The sequence below is a fragment of the Oncorhynchus nerka genome, linkage group LG3 (genome assembly GCF_034236695.1).
Source record: "Oncorhynchus nerka isolate Pitt River linkage group LG3, Oner_Uvic_2.0, whole genome shotgun sequence".
NCBI lineage: Eukaryota > Metazoa > Chordata > Actinopteri > Salmoniformes > Salmonidae > Oncorhynchus > Oncorhynchus nerka.
The window spans coordinates 66046656-66068197 of NC_088398.1; the positions used below are offsets into that span (position 1 = coordinate 66046656).

General features: G+C 39.9%; 1 protein-coding gene across 3 annotated transcripts in view; it reads left to right on the forward strand.

The window, feature by feature from the left end:
- The first annotated feature begins 257 nt into the window (after window positions 1-257).
- LOC115115749 (glycogen synthase kinase-3 beta) overlaps window positions 258-21542 on the forward strand; it is a 76521-nt gene continuing 55236 nt past the window's right edge. The window contains exon 1 of one of the 3 annotated variants that reach the window (XM_065014860.1): window positions 258-1178. In XM_065014860.1, the coding sequence (XP_064870932.1) occupies window positions 1091-1178 (88 nt within the window). In that variant the 5' untranslated portion in view covers window positions 258-1090. The remainder of the gene's footprint in view (window positions 1179-21542) is intronic. The other 2 variants (XM_065014853.1, XM_065014857.1) reach the window with 2 other exon arrangements.

Genomic DNA, 21542 nt, shown 5'->3' on the forward strand with positions numbered 1-21542 from the left:
GGATTGGCTGAGACTGCTATCAATCTTTCTGACGACCCCCCGGTTAACGCCCATTGCCCCAGTCGCAATAACGCACGGCCACGAGCTTCCGAACACCAGGGGCGGTGTCAAGCAAACTATGCCATGTGTTCTACAAGAACAGCGTCCTTATTGGTCTACAGTATGGGGCTCTCGGCCCATCGCCAAGGGATACGCTTCGGATTGGTTGAATCGGCTACCCCCCAGATACCATTGCGCGTGCACTTCTCTCCGATTCTCGACAGTGGTTTATTGACGTAACCCCGTCTCCACGCGCATCTGCCCATAGAACCAAGCCTCACCATTTACGCAAATAGCGTTACAAAGGTTCGTAGTGAATAAAACAGCGAGCCCGAAACCGATTGTGAAGGAATAAAAAAGAATACAAGAATCGTCGGGTCTGACTGGAACTGCCCTTTCCAGAGGAACGAAGTGCACAAGACCCGATAGCCAACTGGAATAACCGGATTTGACGGTCGCCGTGTGTGGAGTTGGGACGAGTTTGCAGGACCGTGGAAATCGTTAATGTAAAAAAATGGGCAACTGACAGATTTTTCCGTTTGAATCGTCGGTAGGGTAGAAGAGCGAGGGAGCCGGCATGGCGGACGGATCGTTGAGTCTCCATCGGAATATGAAGAGGATCTGTATGGTCCTGGATCTATAGGAATACACAGCAACCATTCCCCGCATTATCTGATAGTTTCACTTGCGTGCTCAACTGTGACCAAATTAAAAATCAAACCAGCAGTGGGTTCATTTGGGGGCCACAGGGCCAGATTCATGACTATTTAGTCGAAGACGCGTCTCCAAGGCCTATTATCAACTGAAGGAAAACGAGGAACCAAAAGAAGAAAGGATGCTTTGAACGACTATTGGGGAACGAGAAAGGGTGGATTGATAGGTCAAAATATCGACTGTGAAGGCTCGTGGAGAGGAGTTGATAGAAAAAAATCATATTGTAAATAATCTAACATTCAGATTAAGGAACTGTCATTCTTTGAATGCAAAGGTTTATAAAGAAATCTACCAAGCCAGTCACGTAGCATACAGTATTTGATTTGAGGATTGGATCATGTCGGGGCGGCCCAGAACCACCTCCTTCGCGGAGAGCTGCAAACCAGTGCCGCAGCCCTCGGCTTTTGGCTCTATGAAAGTCAGCAGTAAGTCTACCATTTTTTATATTCAAACTAAGTTTGCCCAATTACCTGCCTTGCGAATGAAATCAATTCAACTAGTTTTGTCCTTGTTAAGCACGTTGACTCGACGCCAGGTCTGATAGCACAGGCAGGCTTGTCATTCTGTGTCACTGGCTGAGATTCTCAGGCGTAGTGTCACCCTGGTTTCTGCGGGAGGGACCGCTGTGACGTCCGACTCTAGGCTGGTCAGCGGACAGAGGTAGAGGGCCGCGCCGGGGGAGAGAGGGGCAGGGCTGGCAGCCAGCCAAACCAACATCGTGCCGAGTTCCACGATCTGATTTGCCTCATCATTTACAGATTCTTCTAGGTGTCCATTCCATTAGATCACAACATGTATTTCAACCGATTACTGATCTCTAGTCGAATGGAGCGCCTGGTTTAGGGTCATGACTAGGCATACACTGTTATATTATTATTTCATGGGGATAGTTTGTATATATTACTTAATTTATATGCAATTTTGCTTGCTTTGCGAGCAGTTTTCTCAGATAGTATTAATTTCTTACCAGCCAGATGCAGCAAGTGACAGGATCGGTCTATTACACAACTGTCAACAAGAAGGTGCGCCCATGCAGAATTTGACGGGGGGGTGATGCTTCAGGATAAAGGGGCGGGTTTCTAGTTTGTGTAAACTCAGTTGTCGTGGAATTTGGGGTGCGTTCAGTTCGCATGAACGTTTGCTACATTGCGGAACGGTTTGTACTGAATGACATGTTTTCCTTAAACATTATTGAACAGACTTTGAGATAGGTTTGTTCCATTGGGTGGGTGTGCCAGGATGTGGCTTGAAGCAATGAGTGACGTATTTAAAGTGCAGCGGTGCATTTTGAACACACAACCCAACCCCTCCCTGTTTTTCAACTGATCGTTACAGCAACACAGCAACGTTTCTGTTCAACTGAATGTTCCAAAATGTAAAAACGAGCACCAGCACACAAGCCAGATCGCCTACTCCACTGTCAAGACATCTATGTGCCACAACTAGAAGCACAATCACTTCACTACACCTGCAATAACATCTGCTAAACACCTGTATGTGACCAATAACATTTGATTTGATTTGACAATGTATCAGACTGAAGTTGGTACATTATTGCCATCCTCAAGGCGCTCCTGAGCCAGGATATATGCTCCTGACAACTTTAATGGTGTTTTAAACTGTTGTGAAAATAAAATAATAAAGCCTATCCTTCTCATGCCTCAGCCTATAGTATATAAATAGCCTGTAATTGTATTTAGCCTATTCCTATTACACATAGACAGTGGTGCAACTTTGGTTTTAGAAGTAGGGGTGAACATACATTTTCTTTTGTATATATATTTTTAAAATCCGGCCGGATAAACACTCCAAATAGCATACCCGACCTCTCGGATGCGTCTGCATGGTCCTGAATGAAGCACACCGTTGCCTCGTTTTGTATCACATTCCAATGATAAAACTTGGGGGGGGGACAAAAATGCTATGTCATAATGTGGTGGTGGTGGGGGAGACATGTCCCCCCCATCCTCAGTGAAAGTTGCATCCCTGCACATACACATGCATCAGACATTTACACACCTGCTCCTCGGAGTTCAGATGTTGACATACTTCAACCCCAGCCTTGCTTTACATACAGTACCATTAGGCCTATCACCTTCTGCATTACTGTAAGTCTCTGTGTGTGGGCTACAGAGAGCAAGAGAGAGAGAGTTGTGGTAATGAATCTCAGATACTCTTTCACAATGCAATTGTCCCTTTCACTGACTAGACCTAAGCATACTGAAATGGACACTAAACAGTGTATGGAGATTGTATAGTTGAGTGTGTGTGTCTGTGTGGTATGTGTGTGCAGATGGGAGTTAGGAGTAGGAAGCAGTATGGCAATGGTGCATTTAGTACTTCGAGCATTGCAGTAGAATGCCTTTCTCTCCCACACCCTCATCTCTCTAGTAGCTATAATACAACAACAATTCATATATATACAGTACCAGTCAAAGGTTTGGACACACCTACTCATTCAAAAGCTGTCATCAAGACAAAGGGTGGCTACTTTGAAAAATCTCAAATATATTTAGATGTGTTTAATATTTTTTTGGTTACTACATGATTCCATATGTGTTATTTCATAGTTTTGGTGTCTTCACTATTATTATACAATGTAGAAAACAGTAATAACCAAGAAAAACCCTTGAATGAATAGGTGTGTCCTAACTTTTGACTGGTACTGTATATAAAACAAATAAATATCTAATACAAAAATGTAATAATGGTCAACGTTCAGAATCTAATCCATAAATACAAAAATATTATATTGGTGGTATTTATATTGTCTATATGCAATCATTATAATAAAATAGTACAATATAATTATATATATATCTTTTTTCTACAATAGAACATTTGAAACATTTTGTTTCCTCCCTTAACTTTTAACAAGCTGTGACTTATTATGAGGCCAAATCTATCACAACATACCTTTCCCCCCTAAAATATACACATTTTATCTTTGTTTGATTGTTTTGTAAAATGTGTAGACATTTTCAATGTGAATTTTAGGAAGGACTCGCTAAGTAATATATGTTTGTGGTAAACGATTAGAAAGTGTTCTTCACTTTCTATCTCCTGACCCAGAGTTATGACATAGTCTGTCTTCTCTAGCCAGCCATTTTTTTCAATGGCATCTTGTTTCAATTGCCAGACTATAATCGCCAGGCAATAGCCAGGCTCTCACACAGCCAGACACCAGGCCTCTCTCTCTCATAATTTGTTTGGGTCTAATTGTTTTGCTGTCCTGGGGCTCTATGGGGTCTGATTGTGTTCATGAACAGAACCCAAGGACCAGTCTGCTTAGGGGACACTTATCCAGGTTCGTCTCTCTGTAGGTGATGGCTTTGATATGGAAAGTTTAGTTTAACGTCTCTTTTCTGGATGTTGATAATTAGTGGGTATCGGCCTAATTTTGCTCTGCATGCAGTATTTGGTGTTTTATGTTGTACACAGAGGATATTTTTGCAGAATTCTGCATGCAGAGTCACATTTTGTGAATTCTCAGTTGGTGAGCGGACCCCAGACCTCACAACCATAAATGGGAAATTGGTTCTATAACTGATTCAAGTATTTTTAGCCAGATCCTAATTGTGTACATAGATTTTATAATGTCGTATGTTTTCCCCCCAACACCATTTTCCATCAGTTTGTATAGCAGACCCTCATGCCAAATTGAGTCGAAGGCTTTTTTGAAATCAACAAAGCATGAGAAGACTTTGCATTTGTTTTGATTTGTTTCTTTGTCAATTATGGTGTGCAGGTTGAATACCTTTTCTTTTGTACGGTAATTTGGTAAAAAGCTAATTTGACATTTGCTCAGTACATTGTTTTCACTGAGGAAATGTACAAGTCTTCTGTTAATGATAATGCAGAGGATTTTCCCAAGGTGGCTGTTGACGAATATCCCACGGTAGTTATTGGGGTCAAATTTGTCTCCACTTTTAGGGATTTGGGTGATCAGTCCTTGGTTCCAAATATTGGGGAAGATGCCAGAGCTAAGGATGATGTTAAAGAGTTTATGTATATACAATTAGAATTTATGGTCTGTGTATTTTATAATTTCATTTAGGATGACATCAACACCACAGGTCTTTTTGTTTGGAAAGTTTTGTATTTTGTCCTGTAGTTCATTCAATGTAATTGGAGAATCCAGTGGGTTCTGGTAGTTTTTAATAGTTGATTCTAAGATTTGTATTTGATCATGTATATGTTTTTGCTGTTTGTTCTTTGTTATAGAGACAAAAAGATTGGAGAAGTGGTTTATCCATACATCTCCATTTTGGATAGATAACTCTTTGTGTTGTTTGTTTAGTGTGTTTCAATTTTCCCAGAAGTGTTTAGAGTCTATGGATTCTTCAATTACATTGAGCTGATTTCTGACTTGCTGTTCCTGCTTTTTCCGTAGTGTATTTCTGTATTGATTTAGTGATTCACCATAGTGAAGGCTCAGGTTTTCTGGGTCTCTATGTTTTTGGTTGGATAGAAATTGAGAAACCTTTCTTAGGTTTTTTAATTCTTCATCAAACCATATGTCATTGTTGTTAATTTTCTGAGGTTTTCTGCTTGACATTTTTAGATTTGATAGGGAAGCTGAAAGGTCAAATAAACTGTTTAGGTTGTCTACTGCCAAGTTTACACCTTCACTATTACAGTGAAACATTTTGTCCAGGAAGATGTCTAAAAGGGATTTAATTTGTTGATGCCTAATTGTTTTTGGTAGATTTCCACACTACTTTCCTTCCATCTATAGCATTTCTTATATTATTTAGTTAATTTGGCTTTGATGCCTCATGTTTGAGCATTGCTCTATTCTAGTAGACTGTGATTTTGCTGTGGTCTGATAGGGGTGTCAGTGGGCTGACTGTGAACGCTCTGAGAGAGGTCAGTGAGGAAGTAGTCTACAGTACTACTGCCAAGAGATGAGCTATAGGTGTACCGACCCCAGGAGTTCCCTCGATGCCTACCATTGACAATGTACATACCCAGCGTGCGACAGAGCATTTCCTTTTGAATTTCTAACCACATGTAAATTGTTCCTGTTTTGATTAATTTAATAAATTGACTTAGGTCTGCTCTATACCAAACTAGCATACCCCCTGAGTCCCTTCCCTGTTGCACACCTGGTAGTTTGGTGGGTGAGATTCCAGCTCTCTGTAATCTAGAGGGCAACCAGTGGGTCCATCTCCTCTATACCATGTTTCTTGTAGGATGACAATGTTTGTATTTCTGATTTCTTTGGTGAAGTCCAGGTTCCTTCTCTCTCTGTGTCTGTCTCTCTCTCGCACGCACGCACCCACGCACACACACACACACACATACACACACACACACACACAGACACACTAGTTTTGTTCTGAGGAGAGGCAGCTGGCCAAGAACAATCTTGTTTAGCATTTCAAAGCTCCCACTGTGTCTTTTTTTCCTCTATTTCCCTCGCCCTCAATGGAGATGGGAACCAAATTAACAAATTGAACATGATGTTACATTTAAATTGCCGCTTTACGATTGAAAAAAAGATAAGAGCGAGCTGAACAAATTGAAGAACAAACAGAAAGAAACAGAGACAGACTGAGCGTCAGAGAGAGACATAGAGAGAGATGTCAGATATGGGGTCCAAGTTATTACTCTGTAATGTGGTAGTTATTACCTTATCTGCATGAACCCTAGTTTCCATACTGAATCAGCAATATACACATTGGCTTAATTATTTATTTACTAACTAACTAAATAATCACATAAATACATCACAAACAGTAGATATGGGTTACTAACAATGATAGAAAAGTCTCTAGTGGACTAAACCGATATGACAAAAGGAAACGGGTGAGGACTGAGAAAGAGCGGGAAAACAACATGGATTCACCTACATACAGTCTATAATTATGTTCATTGAAATGGTAATACTTTGCACATGAACGGCCGCTCATTCTGAAAGAAATTGGAATGTACATATTTACACCTGGATGTCGTTGTTGTCTCTCTGTTGAAAACACTCAATGGACTAGTAAAGTTCATCAGAGTCTCTAGTTAACTTTCCCAGAAGTCACAATATCTTTCGTGGTTGTCGGTGGTTAGAATGAATACTTCAGAGTACCATTGGGAAATGTTTTCATAGAATAGATGATGCGGCGGTTGTCTGTATTCTCCTTCTAGGTTTACAGAATTTCTAGCTGCAGACTAGTAATTTGTGTAATCTAGAATTGGCTCCTTCTGTAGTGATTGATAGTCTCAGAGTTGAACCATTTCCAGCTGTGTAGCCAAACTACAGCTGTATGGTCTAATGGTCTATAGAATTGTAGCCATTCCAACGTGGGGACCTGTCCTGGCGTTCTCTGACTTCGTAACCATGCGAGACGTCCGTCTTACCGTGGGTCTCTTTGGCATGAAATGTACATTTCGCCACTGGTGATTTTATACACTTCAGAGAAAAGGCCGGTCCATGATGCCAAATGTGATGTCTGGGCTCACAGGGGTGTGTACACTGACTAGTTACTCTTTATATGAAAATCCATGCACTCATTTAGAAGGTTAACATCACATTACATCTTTTCACAAATAGTTTCATGTTTAATCACATATGTTTCACAATATTTAGATGTAAACTAGACAGCTGGGAAATATAGACTTTAAAGATAAAATTCTCATAATCCAGCCACAGTGACTGATTTCAAAAAGGCTTTACAGCGAAAGCACCACAAACAATTATGTTTGGTCACCACCAAGTCACAGAAAAACATAGCCATTTTTCAAGCCAAAGAGAGGAGTCACAAAAAGCACAAATAGAGATAAAATGAATCACTAACCTTTGATCTTCATCAGATGACACTCATAGGACTTCATGTTACACAATACATGTATGTTTTGTTCGCTAAAGTGCATATTTATATAAAAAACATCAAATTTTACATTGGCACGTTACGTTCAGTAGTTCTAAAACATGCGGTGATTGTGCAGAGAGCCACATCAATTTATAAAAATACTCATCATAAATGTTGATGAAAATAAAAGTGTTATACATGGAATTAGAGATATACTTCTCCTTAATGCAACCGCTGTGTCAGATTTCAAAAAAACGTTACGGAAAAAGCAAACCATGCAATAATCTGAGTACAGCGTTCAGACAACAAAGCAGCCAAAAATATATTATCCATATTGTGTAGTTAACATTAGTCAGAAATAGCATTATAAATATTCACTTACCTTTGATGATCTTCATCAGAATGCACTCCCAGGAATCCCAGTTCCACAATAAATGTTTGATTTGTTCGATAAAGTTCATAATTTATGTCCAAATAGCTTTTTTTGTTTTGTTGAAAAGTTCAAAAAGTTATATTACAGGTCGTAGAAACTTGTCAAACTAAGTATAGAATCAATCTTTAGGATGTTTTTATCATAAATCTTCAATAATGTTCCAACCGGAGAATTCCATTGTCTGTAGAAAAGCAATGGAACGAGAGCTAACTCTCTCGTGACCACGCCACACGATCCTGTGGCACCGATTATGATTTTTCAACGCTTATACCGATACCGATTATTGGAGGACCTAAAAAAAAAAGCCAATACCGATTAATCGGCTGTTTTTTAAATAAAATAAAAAACGTTTGTAATAATGACAATTACAACAATACTGAATAAACACTTATTTTAACTTAATATAATACATCAATAAAAATCCATTTAGCCTAAAATAAATAATGAAACATGTTCAATTTGGTTTAAATAATGCAAAAACAAAGTGTTGGAGAAGTAAAAGTGCAATATGTGCCATGTAAAAAAGCTAACGTTTGAGTTCCTTTTCCCAGAACATGAGAACATATGAAAGTTGGTGGTTCCTTTTAACATGAGACTTCGATATTCCAAGGTAAGAGGTTTTAGGTTGTAGTTAATATAGTATTTATAGGACTATTTCTCTCTATACCATTTGTATTTCATTAACCTTTGACTATTGGATATTCTTATAGGTACTTTAGTATTGCCAGTGTAACAGTATAGCTTCCGTCCCTCTCCTCACCCCTACCTGGGCTCGAACCAGGAACACATCGACAACAGCCACATTCGAAGCAGCGTTACCCATCGCTCCACAAAAGCCGAGGACCTTGCAGAGCAAGGGGAATAACTACTCCAAGTCTCAGAGCAAGTGACGTTTGAAACGCTATTAGCGCGCACCCCACTAACTAGCTAGCCATTTCACATCGGTTACACCAGCCATTAGGCTGATAGGCTTGAAGTCATAAACAGAGCTGTGCTTGCGAAGAGCTGCTGGCAAAACACATGAAAGTGCTGTTTGAATTAATGCTTACGAGCCTGCTGCTGCCTACCATCGCTCAGTCAGACTTGCTCTATCAAATCATAGACTTAATTATAATATAATAACACACAGAAATACTAGCCTTAGGTCATTAATATGGTTGAATCCGGAAACTATCATCGAAAACAAGACGTTTATTCTTTCAGTGAAATACGGAACCGTTCGGTATTTTGTCTAACCGGTGGCATCCCTAAGTCTAAATATTCTTGTTACATTGTACAACCTTCAATGTTATGTCATAATTACATAAAATTCTGGCAAATTAGTTCGCAATGAGCCAGGCGGCCCAAACTGTTGCATATACCCTGACCCTGCGTGCAATGAACGCAAGAGAAGTGACACAATTTCACCTGGTTAATATTGCCTGCTAACCTGGATTTCTTTTAGCTAAATATGCAGGTTTAAAAATATATACTTCTGTGTATTGATTTTAAGAAAGGCACTGGTGTTTATGGTTAGGTACAGTCGTGCAAATATTGTGCTTTTTTCGCAAATGCGCTTTTGTTAAATCATCCCCCAGCGTTGCATCGATTATATGCAACGGAGGACACGCTAGATAAACTAGTAATATCATCAACCATGTGTAGTTAACTCATGATTATGATTGATTGATTGTTTTTTATTAGATAAGTTTAATGCTAGCTAGCAACTTACCTTGGCTTCTAATGGATTCGTGTAACAGGCAGGCTCCTCGTGGAGTGCAATGAGAGGCAGGTGGTTAGAGCGTTGGACTAGTTAACCGTACGTAAGGTTGCAAGATTGAATCCCAGAGCTGACAAGGTAAAAATCTGTCATTATGCCCCTGAACAAGGCAGTTAACCCACCGTTCCTAGGCCGTCATTGAAAATAAGAATGTGTTCTTAACCTCTTGAACCTCTCTATTTTTATGTTTGGAAAAATAATGTTCCCAAAGTAAACTGCCTATTTCTCAGGACCAGATGCTAGAATATGCATATAATTGACAGCTTAGGATATAAAACACTCTAAAGTTTCCAAAACTGTAAAAATATTGTCTGTGAGTATAACAGAACTGAAATTGCAGGCGAAAGCCTGAGAAAAATCAAATCAGGAAGTGACTCTTATTTTGAAACCTATGTGTTCCTATGCATCCCTATTGACCATTGAAAGGGATATCAACCATATTCCATTTTCTATGGCTTCCCTAAGGTGTCTACAGCCTTTAGACATAGTTTCAGGCATTTATTTTGAAGAATGAGCGTGAACGACTACATTACGTAAGTGGTCAGGTGGGGGCTCTGAGTGATTTTTGCGCAAAAGAGAGAGGCGGCCATTGTTCCTCCCGGTCCTAGTGAAAAGCCAACGGTCCCAGTTGATATATTATCGAATAGATATTTGAAAAACACCTTGAGGATTGATTATAAAAAATGTTTGCCATGTTTCTGTCGACATTATGGATATAATTTGGAATTTTTGTCTGCGTTGTCGTGACCGCTATTTCCGGTGGATTCCTGGGCATAACGCATCAAACTAACGGAGGTATTTGGATGTAAAAAATATCTTTATGGAACAAAAGGAACATTTGCTGTCTAACTGGGATAGGGATTGATTGAATATGTCCGTAAACACACCAGCCAGCTGGTCTGCTAATGCTCTGAGGACGCGGCTAGGGATGCCGTATGGGCCGGCAGCCTTGCAAGGGTTAACACGTTTAAATGTTTTACTCACGTTAGCTGTGGTGAAGGAGAGCCCGAAGGTTTTGGTAGCGGGCCGTGTCAGTAGCACTGTATTGTCCTCAAAGCGAGCAAAGAAGTTGTTTAGTTTGTTTGGGAGCAAGAAATCGGGGTCCGTGACGAGGCTGGTTTTCTTTTTGAAGTCTGTGATTGACTGTAGACCCTGCCACATACCTCTCTTGTCTGAGCCGTTGAATTGCGACTGTACTTTGTCTCTATACTGATGCTTAGCTTGTTTGATTGCCTTGCGGAGGGAATAGCTACACTGTTTGTATTCGGTCATGTTTTCGGTCACCTTGCCATGATTAAAAGCAGTGGTTCGCACTAGATAACCTCTAACGAATGACAGAATATCTGCTATTTGACCAAATCTAGTTGATGATTATACAGATAGCAGATCAGCTCATGAATAGCGGGGAGATGTAGAGAAATTGTTTAAATATCAAGATATCTCAACGCGGACCAACTCTGTTACATTTTTCCCATGTCTACTCTCATACCGTTTGTTGATAACATATTCTTTACCGAAGCTCTCATATGGGCAGCAATACGAGACAGCGCCGAAACAGGGGAAATATTATAGCGGTATTTTGACGCATTGGCGAGATATGCTTTAAATATGCAACCTATGGATTAACAGTCAATTACCATGAGACCGGCAGCCTTTTGCATGACAATAACCTTTCATGACTGCCACAGCCCTAGTTGAAATGACTAGCACACAGCTAGAGGTCTCTTCACAGTCCCCAAGTCCAGAACAGACTATGGGAAACGTATGATACTACATAGAGCTATGACTACATGGAACCCTATTCCATATCAAGTAATTCATGCAAGCAGAAAAATATGATTTGAAAAGCAGATAAACTACACCTTATGGACTGTTAAGAGACACAGGCACACATGCAATACACACACACATATGCTACCACACACACTCTACACACACGTACATTGTAATATTGTTATATTGCTGTATTACAGATTTTGTATTGTAGATATGTTGTTGTAGAGTAGTGTGTAATAATGTGTTGTATTGTAGATATGTTGTGGTAGAGTAGTGTGTAATAATGTGTTGTATTGTAGATATGTTGTGGTAGAGTAGTGTGTAATAATGTGTTGTATTGTAGATATGTTGTGGTAGAGTAGTGTGTAATAATGTGTTGTATTGTAGATATGTTGTTGTAGATAATGTTGTTGTAGAGTAGAGTATTGTGTAATAATGTGTTGTATTGTAGATATGTTGTGGTAGAGTAGTGTGTAATAATGTGTTGTATTGTAGATATGTTGTGGTAGAGTAGTGTGTAATAATGTGTTGTATTGTAGATATGTTGTGGTAGAGTAGTGTGTAATAATGTGTTGTATTGTAGATATGTTGTGGTAGAGTAGTGTGTAATAATGTGTTGTATTGTAGATATGTTGTGGTAGAGTAGTGTGTAATAATGTGTTGATATGTTGTTGTAGTGTGTAATAATGTTGTGGTAGAGTAGTGTGTAATAATGTGTTGTATTGTAGATATGTTGTGGTAGAGTAGTGTGTAATAATGTGTTGTATTGTAGATATGTTGTTGTAGAGTAGTGTGTAATAATGTGTTGTATTTAGATATGTTGTTGTAGTGTGTAATAATGTGTTGTTAGATATGTTGTTGTAGAGTAGTGTGTAATAATGTGTTGTATTGTAGATATGTTGTGGTAGAGTAGTGTGTAATAATGTGTTTTATTGTAGATATGTTGTGGTAGAGTAGTGTGTAATAATGTGTTGTATTGTAGATATGTTGTGGTAGAGTAGTGTGTAATAATGTGTTGTATTGTAGATATGTTGTGGTAGAGTAGTGTGTAATAATGTGTTGTGTGATGTACTGTTTTATTTTGAATTGATTGGATCCCAGGAAGAGTAGCCTTGGCAGCAGCTAATGGGGATCCATAATAAAATACAAATACAATAGAGCATGCTGGGAAATATTATAATGATTTACATGGTTTTTGAGAGTGTGTGATGATTGTACCTTTTTAGATTCAAAATATCGGGAACAAAAATGTTGTCTGGCGAACACCTAACTCTCGAAGTCCCCCTGACAGAGTCTGGAATGGCTCTTTGATGTTGTCTGCAAAATGTGTCTAATGAAGGGGGCTGTGCTTTTAGATGGTTGGCTCTCCTCTGTGTCTTTCTCACTCAAACACCCACATGTACAGCTACACACAACCCCCAAGGGCCACCCACTTCCATTACAACTTCTGGATTTTCAAAGAGAGGTCTCAACCCTAAAAAAAAAAAAAAACATTCCCCTCGCACAATTTCTGAGGTACCGTACAGTACCATGTGAGATTATATGTGTACCTTTGAAGGTACATTATGTGTATTTTTATATTTTTGTACTCCTGGGAACAGTACTGTACCCTAATCGTACCCTTTTTTCTGAAAGTGTAGATGATGACTTTGATTGACAAGGTGTTGTAATATCCAGATGTCAGGTGTCTGCCTCAGGCCACACCCATTGGACAGTACTGCTCCAGGGGTCCTCGATTGGCCCTCAACTCTAAGAGACAGAGGGAAGGGGGAGAGAGAAAAGGAGGGGGAGAGAGAAGGAGGTGGGAGAGAGGGAGGGGGAGTGAGAGGGAGGGGGAGAGGGGAGGGAGGGGGAGAGAGAAGGAGGGAATAGAGAGGGAGGGGAGGGGAGAGAGAGAGGTGGGAGAGGGAAGGAGAGAGAGAGGGAGGGGGAGAGTGAGAGAGAGGGAGGGGGAGAGTGAGAGAGACAGGAGGGAGAGAGAGGGAGGGGAGAGAGAAAGGGAGGGGAGAGAGAGAAAGGGGGAGAGAGAGAACTGGTGGATAGATGTCTCGCTGTACATTCCAAAAACTACCCTGCTCCCCAACGTCAGCCATACACTGTAGACACTTGACCCGCTCACCCACGTGTGAGTCTGTGACTTCATTTGTGTCTGCATGTACTGTCGTGGCAAAAAGTTTTGAGAATGACACAAATATTAATTTTCACAAAGTTTGCTGCTTCAGTGTCTTTAGATATTTTTTATCAGATGTTACTATGGAATACTGAAGTATAATTACAAGCATTTCATAAGTGTCAAAGGCTTTTATTGACAATTACATGAAGTTGATGCAAAGAGTCAATATTTGCAGTGTTGACCCTTCTTTTTCAAGACCTCTGCAATCCACCCATGTCACGACTTCCGTCGAAGTCGGTCCCTCTCCTTGTTCAGGCGGCATTCGGCGGTCGACGTCACCGGCCTTCTAGCCATCACCAATCCACTTTTCATTTTCCATTTGTTTTGTCTTCTACACAACTGGTTTCAATTCCCCCCATTTACATGTTCATTATTTAACTCTCTGGTTTCCTCCATGTTTGTGTGCGTGTTTGTTTTATTGTAAGTCTGTATTTGACGGCTGGTATGATTGTTGCCGGGTTTTGTTGTTACGCCTGTTTTTATTGTGTTTGTACTTGTGTTTTCTTGAATTAAATACCTTGTCCACGCATCTCAGCTCTCCTGCACCTGACTCCTTTCACCAATTGCCCACAGCCTTGACAACCCTGGCATGCTGTCAATTAACTTCTGGGCCACATCCTGACTGATGGCAACCCATTCTAGCATAATCAATGCTTGGAGTTTGTCAGGATTTGTAGGTTTTTGTTTGTCCACCCACCTCTTGAGGATTGACTACAAGTTCTCAATGGGATTAAGGTCTGGGGAGTTTCCTGGCCATGGACCCAAAATATCGATGTTTTATTCCCCGCCACTTAGTTATCACTTTTGCCTTATGTCAAGGTGCTCCATCATGCTAGAAAAGACATTGTTCTTCACCAAACTGTTCCTGGATGGTTGGGTGAAGTTGCTCTTGGAGGATGTGTTGGTACCATACTTTATTCATGGCTGTGTTCTTAGGCAAAATTGTGAGCGAGCCCACTCCCTTGGCTGAGAAGCAACCCCACACATGAATGTTCTCAGGATGCTTTACTGTTTGCATGACACAGGACTTTAAATTGTTTAACTTGGGTCAAACGTTTCGTGTAGCCTTCTACAAGCTTCCCCCAAAAAGTTGGGTGAATTTCGGCCCATTCCTCCCGACAGAGCTGGTGTAACTGACTCAGGTTTGTAGGCCTCCTTGCTCGCACATGCTTTTTCAGTTCTACCCACAAATTGTCTATAGGATTGAGGTCAGGGCTTTGTGATGGCCACTCCAATACCTTGACTTTGTTGTCCTTAAGCCATTTTGCCACAACTTTGGAAGTATGCTTGGGGTCATTGTCCATTTGGAAGACCCATTTGCGACCAATCTTTAACTTCCTGACTGATGTCTTGAGATGTTGCTTCAATAGATCCACATAATTTTCGTTCCTCATGACGCCATCTATTTTGTGAAGTGCACCAGTTCCTCCTGCAGCAAAGCACCCCCACAACATGATGCTGCCACCCCTGTGCTTCACGGTTGTGATGGTGTTCTTCGGGTTGCAAGCCTCCCCATTTTTCCTCTAAACATAACGATGGTAATTATGGCCAAGCAGTTCTATTTTTGTTTCAACATACCAGAGGACATTTCTCAAAAAAATACGATCTTTGTCCCCATGTGCAGTTGCAACCCATAATCTGTCTTTTTTTTATGGGGTTTTGGATCAGTGGCTTCTTCCTTGCTGAGTGGCCTTTCAGGTTATATCGATATAGGACTCGTTTTACTGTGGGTATAGATAATTTTGTATCTGCTTCCTCCAGCATCTTCACAAGGTCCTTTGCTGTTGTTCTGGGATTGATTTGCACTATTCGCACCAAAGTTTGTTCATCTCTAGTAGACAGAACGTGTCTCCTTCCTGAGCGGTATGACGGCTGCGTGGTCCCATGGTGTTTATACTTGCGTACTATTGTTTGTACAGATGAACGTGGTACCTTCAGGCGTTTGGAAATTGCTCCCAAGGATGAACCAGACTTATGGAGGTCTTCAATATATTTTGGTATTATTTTCATTAGTGCATTGTTGACATAGTCCCAAAATGTTTTGCTTTCAGCAATCAAGTTTTCAAGATATGTAACTTTCAACACACAGAAATCATCCATCCCTGTATGAGTAAAAAAACATGACCAACCTGGCTCGATTCGCTCTTTTGTAGCTAAATTTAAAATGGTGTTTTTTACATTGAATAAAAGTAGAGACTCAGAGCTTGAACATGGTATATATTTGGGGCGGCAGGTTTCTTAGTGGGTAGAGTGTTGGGCCAGCAACTGAAAGGTTGCTAGATCAAATCCTGAGCTGACAAGTTTAAAATCTGTTGTTCTTCCCCTGAACAAGGCAGTTAACCCACTGTTCCTAGGCCGTCATTGTAAATAAGAGTTTGTTCTTAACTGACTTGCCTAGTTAAATGAAGATCAAATAAAAAATGTAATATCATAAGCTGCAGTTGAGGAACAATGGGAAGTAATTCTGCTTTGAAAGTTGATAAAACTTGTAACCCCACTTTTGAGAAAATGGCACTTGAATGTTGTGGTACAACTACTGGAGAGCTCTTCTTTGTCTACAGCATCGTTCACACCCTCTTAAGCCTTAGCCACACCCAGCTCTTTAAGGGTTCATGTGAGGCCACATGCTAAACAGAGTGAGTATGGTAATGTACTAAACAACCAACGATTTCAAGACTAAAGGCTGGTTTTTACTACGTCTGTAGACAGTTGATGCAGTGACATCATTAACATTCTATTGTCGTCCGGCATCAAACTTAACATTGTGAAAAAGTATGAAAACAAAAACGAGAGGCTGCATGATTTCAGTAGCCTGGCGTTCCAAATAGCATAACTGGTGTATTCTAACACCAATAAACCCATCTGTCTAAAAATGCAAACCAGGCAACTAAAAGCAACTTTCTAAACAATGTTTTGATTCATTTCTAGCTTGTTAGCTAGCTTTTGTTCAAGTAATAACCATATCATATAGCTGAAGATGTCTTAACTAATTTGTATTCATAATTACAGGAAAGTAAACTCACAACAATGACAGAAAATAGCTTACGGTTGTGAGTGTGATGAAATAAAAGCAGAGCATTCTACTGGAGAATTTAACTTTGGTGCAGGTCATGTTGTTCTTCACATTACCGTCTCTGGTAAACACACACTATATCAAATAGTGTGTATTTGTCACATGCACAGGTGTAAACGGTACAGGGAAATGGTTACTTGCATAGTGGAGTCTTTTGTTTAGATATGTAGCTAGCTAGCTAAACAACAATTAACCATAATCCCAACTCATAACGTTACTACCCTGCATAGCTAAAGCTAACCATCTAACTTAGGTTCAATGTTAGCTAGCTAGCAAGCTAACATTAGGCTATAACTAGCAATGCAAATGATTCTGAGATACAAATAATATTACTACATAGATCATACACGTAACGTTAGCTAGCGAGCCAGCCAGCTAACATTAGCTAGCTAGCTTTAACTTGCAATGAAAATGACTTTCTGACAAAATAATAAAATATACAGTACCAGTCAAAATTTTGGACACACCTACTCATTCAAGCGTTTTTCTTTCTTTTTTAAACTATTTTCTACATTGTACATTAATAGTGAAGACATCAAAGCTATGAAATAACACATATGGAATTTGGTAGTAACCAAAAAAGTGTTAAACAAATCAAAATATATTTGAGATTCTTCAAATATGCCTTGATGACAGCTTTGCACACTTTTGGCAAGTAACAGACACTGTTCAGAGTAGACTGTTTGAATCAGGTCTTCATGGTCAAATTGCTGCAAAGACACCACAACTAAAGGACACCAATAATAAGAAGAGACTTGGACATGGCCCAAGCAAGAGCAATGGACATTAGACCGGTGGAAATCTGTCCTTTGGTCTGATGAGTTCAAATTTGAGATTTTTGGTTCCAACTGCCGTGTCTTTGTGAGACAGAGAGTAGGGTAGATGAACGGATGATCTCCGCATGTGGTTCCCACCCTGAAGCATGGAGGAGGAGTTGTGATGGTGTAGGAGCACTTTATTATTAAGGCACATGCAAGTTCACATGTTACAGAAGGCTTTTCTGCCAAAAAATTAATAAATAAATAAATGTTCACTTTCAAATGCCTCTCCTGTGAAGCAGTGATGTGCGACATACACCTAGTTTCCTGAAACAAGTCACATTTAGGGACTGGGTCAACAATGGACTAATGAAAGAAATACCAAAAAATTGTTTTCCTTTAACTTTAGGCTATTTACTATATTACAAACATAATATTGAATTGTGGTTGACAATGCAAACAAATATCAACATTTAAAGGTTATGTATTTACAGTTTAGGTAGTTCTATATGAGCCAGTGGCTTAATCCCATTCTTTAACAAAAAAATCTGGGTTGAGTTGGAGACGCAAATCCAACAAATCATTTGTTGACTTTTCGACAAGTTAATAGGCTATTTATTGTATTTCAAAAGTGTTATTGAATTGTGTTTGGTGGTCAACGCAACCAACATTTGTAAGGAGATTTATCTTCTGCTTGGATAGTTCAATCTGTGCCACTGACTTAGTCTGGTTTTAATTCCAGTTTGTCTACAATTCATAATTGAAATGTTGGATGGACGTCTCCATCTCAACCAAAAATGTAAGTAAAAAAATAGGACTAAATCAAATTAAACTTTAAATGCACTATACATAAAGTTTGATTTGATTTAGTCCTAATGTTTTAATTTAGATTTTTATTTGAGATGGAGATGTTAATTCTTATTTTGTAGACAAAATGGAATTAAAGCCAGACTAAGTTAGTGGCACCCTGTTAAATACTACTTGAGTAAAAGTCTAAAAGTATTTGGTTTTAAATATACAAAGAGGGCTGTGAAACAATTTCATATTTTCTGGCAACAATTTTTTTTACCTTTAATTTCAATTTTATAAAAGCTCGTAAACTCAGATTTTTTTTTCATATTGGCAACTGCTGTAGTTTAGACCTTATTTTACATAATACATTTTTTTTGGTGTTGTGTGCTGCACGCCATAGGTTGAGACACAACATGCTTTTTAATTCATGACGGCATCACTTTTGGCAGAAATGCAGAAACAGGCGATGTGGAGGTAAGGGCTAAGGTTGTGTGTTTGCTTGTGTATTTGTGTGTGGGTGTTTGTGGATGAAACAATCCCGCTGGATGGTATAAGCAGAGTTCTATACCCTTCCAACCTCTCTCTCTCTCTCTCTTTCCCTCCCTCCTCTAGTTTCTTTCTTTTCTCCCTTTCTTGTTTGTGAAGTCTATTTTGGTCATTTTTGTGTCACAGAACCCGACTTCTTTTCCTGCACACCCAGTCAGGAAGAGATTTCTATTTATTTTTTCACCTTTATTTAACCAGGTAAGCTAGTTGAGAACAAGTTCTCATTTGCAACTGCGACCTGGCCAAGGTAAAGCATAGCAGTTCGACACATACAACAACACAGAAGTTACACATGGAATGAACAAAACATACAGTCAATAATACAGTAGAAAAAAAGAAAAAAAATCTATATACAGTGAGTGCAAATAAGGTCAAATAAGGGAGTTAAGGCAATAAATAGGCCATGGTGGCGAAGTAATTACAATACAGCAATTAAACACTGGAATGGTAGATGTGCAAAAGATGGATGTGCAAGTAGAGATACTGTGGTGCAAAAGGAGCCAAATAAATAAATACAGTATGGGGATGAGGTAGATAGATGGGCTGTATACAGATGGACTATGAACAGGTGCAATGATCTGTGAGCTGCTCTGACAGTTAAAGCTAGTGAGGGAGATGGGAATCTCCAGCTTCAGTGATGCAGTGTGTGTGTGTGTGGGTGCATGTGTGTGTTTCCGCAGGTGGCTCAGTCACATCCAGAGCAGGTCTAATTGCTGAGTGTGTGAGTGTTGTCTCTGATTGGGGTTAAAGACTGCACCACTGCAGGGCTGCTGGAGTAATACTGCTGCTTAACCTTTCCTCTGGCACACACACACACCATCAACCAAATGAATGTTTTCCTTTTCCGGTACAGCATTTATCCACTGTCTCATTTGGTCAGGTTCAGAAGCTGTAAGTAGGCATTCAGTCGTAATAAGTCTTGTTTCTTGGTGCTCAGTCAGTGTCAAGGCTTTAGGCCTAGTTCACTGTCTCCTCTGCATCGTGGCCATAGAGACTAGACTGGGTCAGGTTAGTGTTGACTCAGCAGCATTAATACACATCAGACTCATCCAGCTGAACTTCTCACTGCCTGCCCGCCTGTCAGCACTGCATCTACACTCACCACAGGAGCAGCTGCTACTGTGGTCTCACTGCAGTGCGTGTGTGGGCTGACAGTGGTCCATGTCCGTGATAGAACATCTCTGTGTACTGTCTCAACACATTCAGGTTGGATGATATGGAATATGGAATGGAAGCCTTATATTGAAGATTATTTATTTTATTTATTTTAGTTAATGTGTAATCTACTTTCCCTGGGTCTTGTGTAAGGGATGGATAATGTAAATGTGACTTGGCTGTCTGTGAGAACTTTAGAGGTTTAGTATTTTAGCTGGCTAGGGAGAGTCTGTGAGAACTTTAGACAGAGGTTTAGTATTTTAGCTGGCTAGGGAGAGTCTGTGAGAACTTTAAACAGAGGTTTAGTATTTTAGCTGGCTAGGGAGAGTCTGTGAGAACTTTAAACAGAGGTTTAGTATTTTAGCTGGCTAGGGAGAGTCTGTGAGTTTCTAGATTTGAGTGGGAGGGAGATACAGTGTGTATAGATGTCAAGTGTGAGTGAGAGTTAGGCAGTATGGCCGCCAGAGCTGTCCATTTTTTTTACATAGGCATTGACATTCATGGATGATTATAATATGAACAGATTTCATTCATAGCTTGATTTGCAGTTGGTGGTTGGGGTGGGTGCTGTGCAGTTTTGGGGTTGAGGTAGGTGTGGTAACAGGGCTGGGGCCTTGGTCCGGGGATGTATAGTGGTGGTATGGCTGCAGCATGCACCATGACATGCGACACACACAGTATGCTAGGCAGTTCTGGTTATCCTTTAACAAGAAGATAACAGAGACTTTAACCCTGACATAGACACACACGCACACGCACGCACGCACGCACGCACACACACGCACGCACACACACTCTCTAGTGCACTTCAGTTTAAACCCACTTAAACAGGAGTAGGCGTTCTCATTAATCCTAAAGGAAAGGCATGCCGTGCAATTTACTGTAGAGGAAGGAACTAGAGGAGAGGGGGACATTTCGAGGAGGAGGAGGAGAAAGCTTGTATGTGAAAATATATAATATAATATAATATAATATAATAATATATATAGATATTTCGTCTAGGTTGGCCAGGCTCTCAGATTTACATTTAACATTTTAGTAATTTAGCAGATGCTCTTATCCAGAGCAATTTACATGAGCAATTAGGGTTAAGTGCCTAGCTCATACTGCAGCATTATGGGTCTTGACTGAACTACAATCATGTGTTTAAAAATCTAAACCATGCAAGTCGCTGGCTGATATTCAAACCCAGTCCCATTCATGTTTAGTAAAGAATTACTGTTATAATGTGTATGATTGCGTAATATCATGCAAGTGTGTCAGGCTTCATAATATAACTCAAATTTTGTCATTTTTTATTTCACCTTTATTTAACCAGGTAAGCTAGTTGAGAACAAGTTCTCATTTACAACTGCGACCTGGCCAAGACAAAGCAAAGCAGTGCGACACAAACAATGATACAGAGTTATACATGGAATAAACAAGCGTACAGTCAATAACACAATAGAGAAAAAAATAAAGTATATATACAGTGTGTGCAAATGGCGTGAGGAGGTAAGGCAATAAATAGTCCATAGT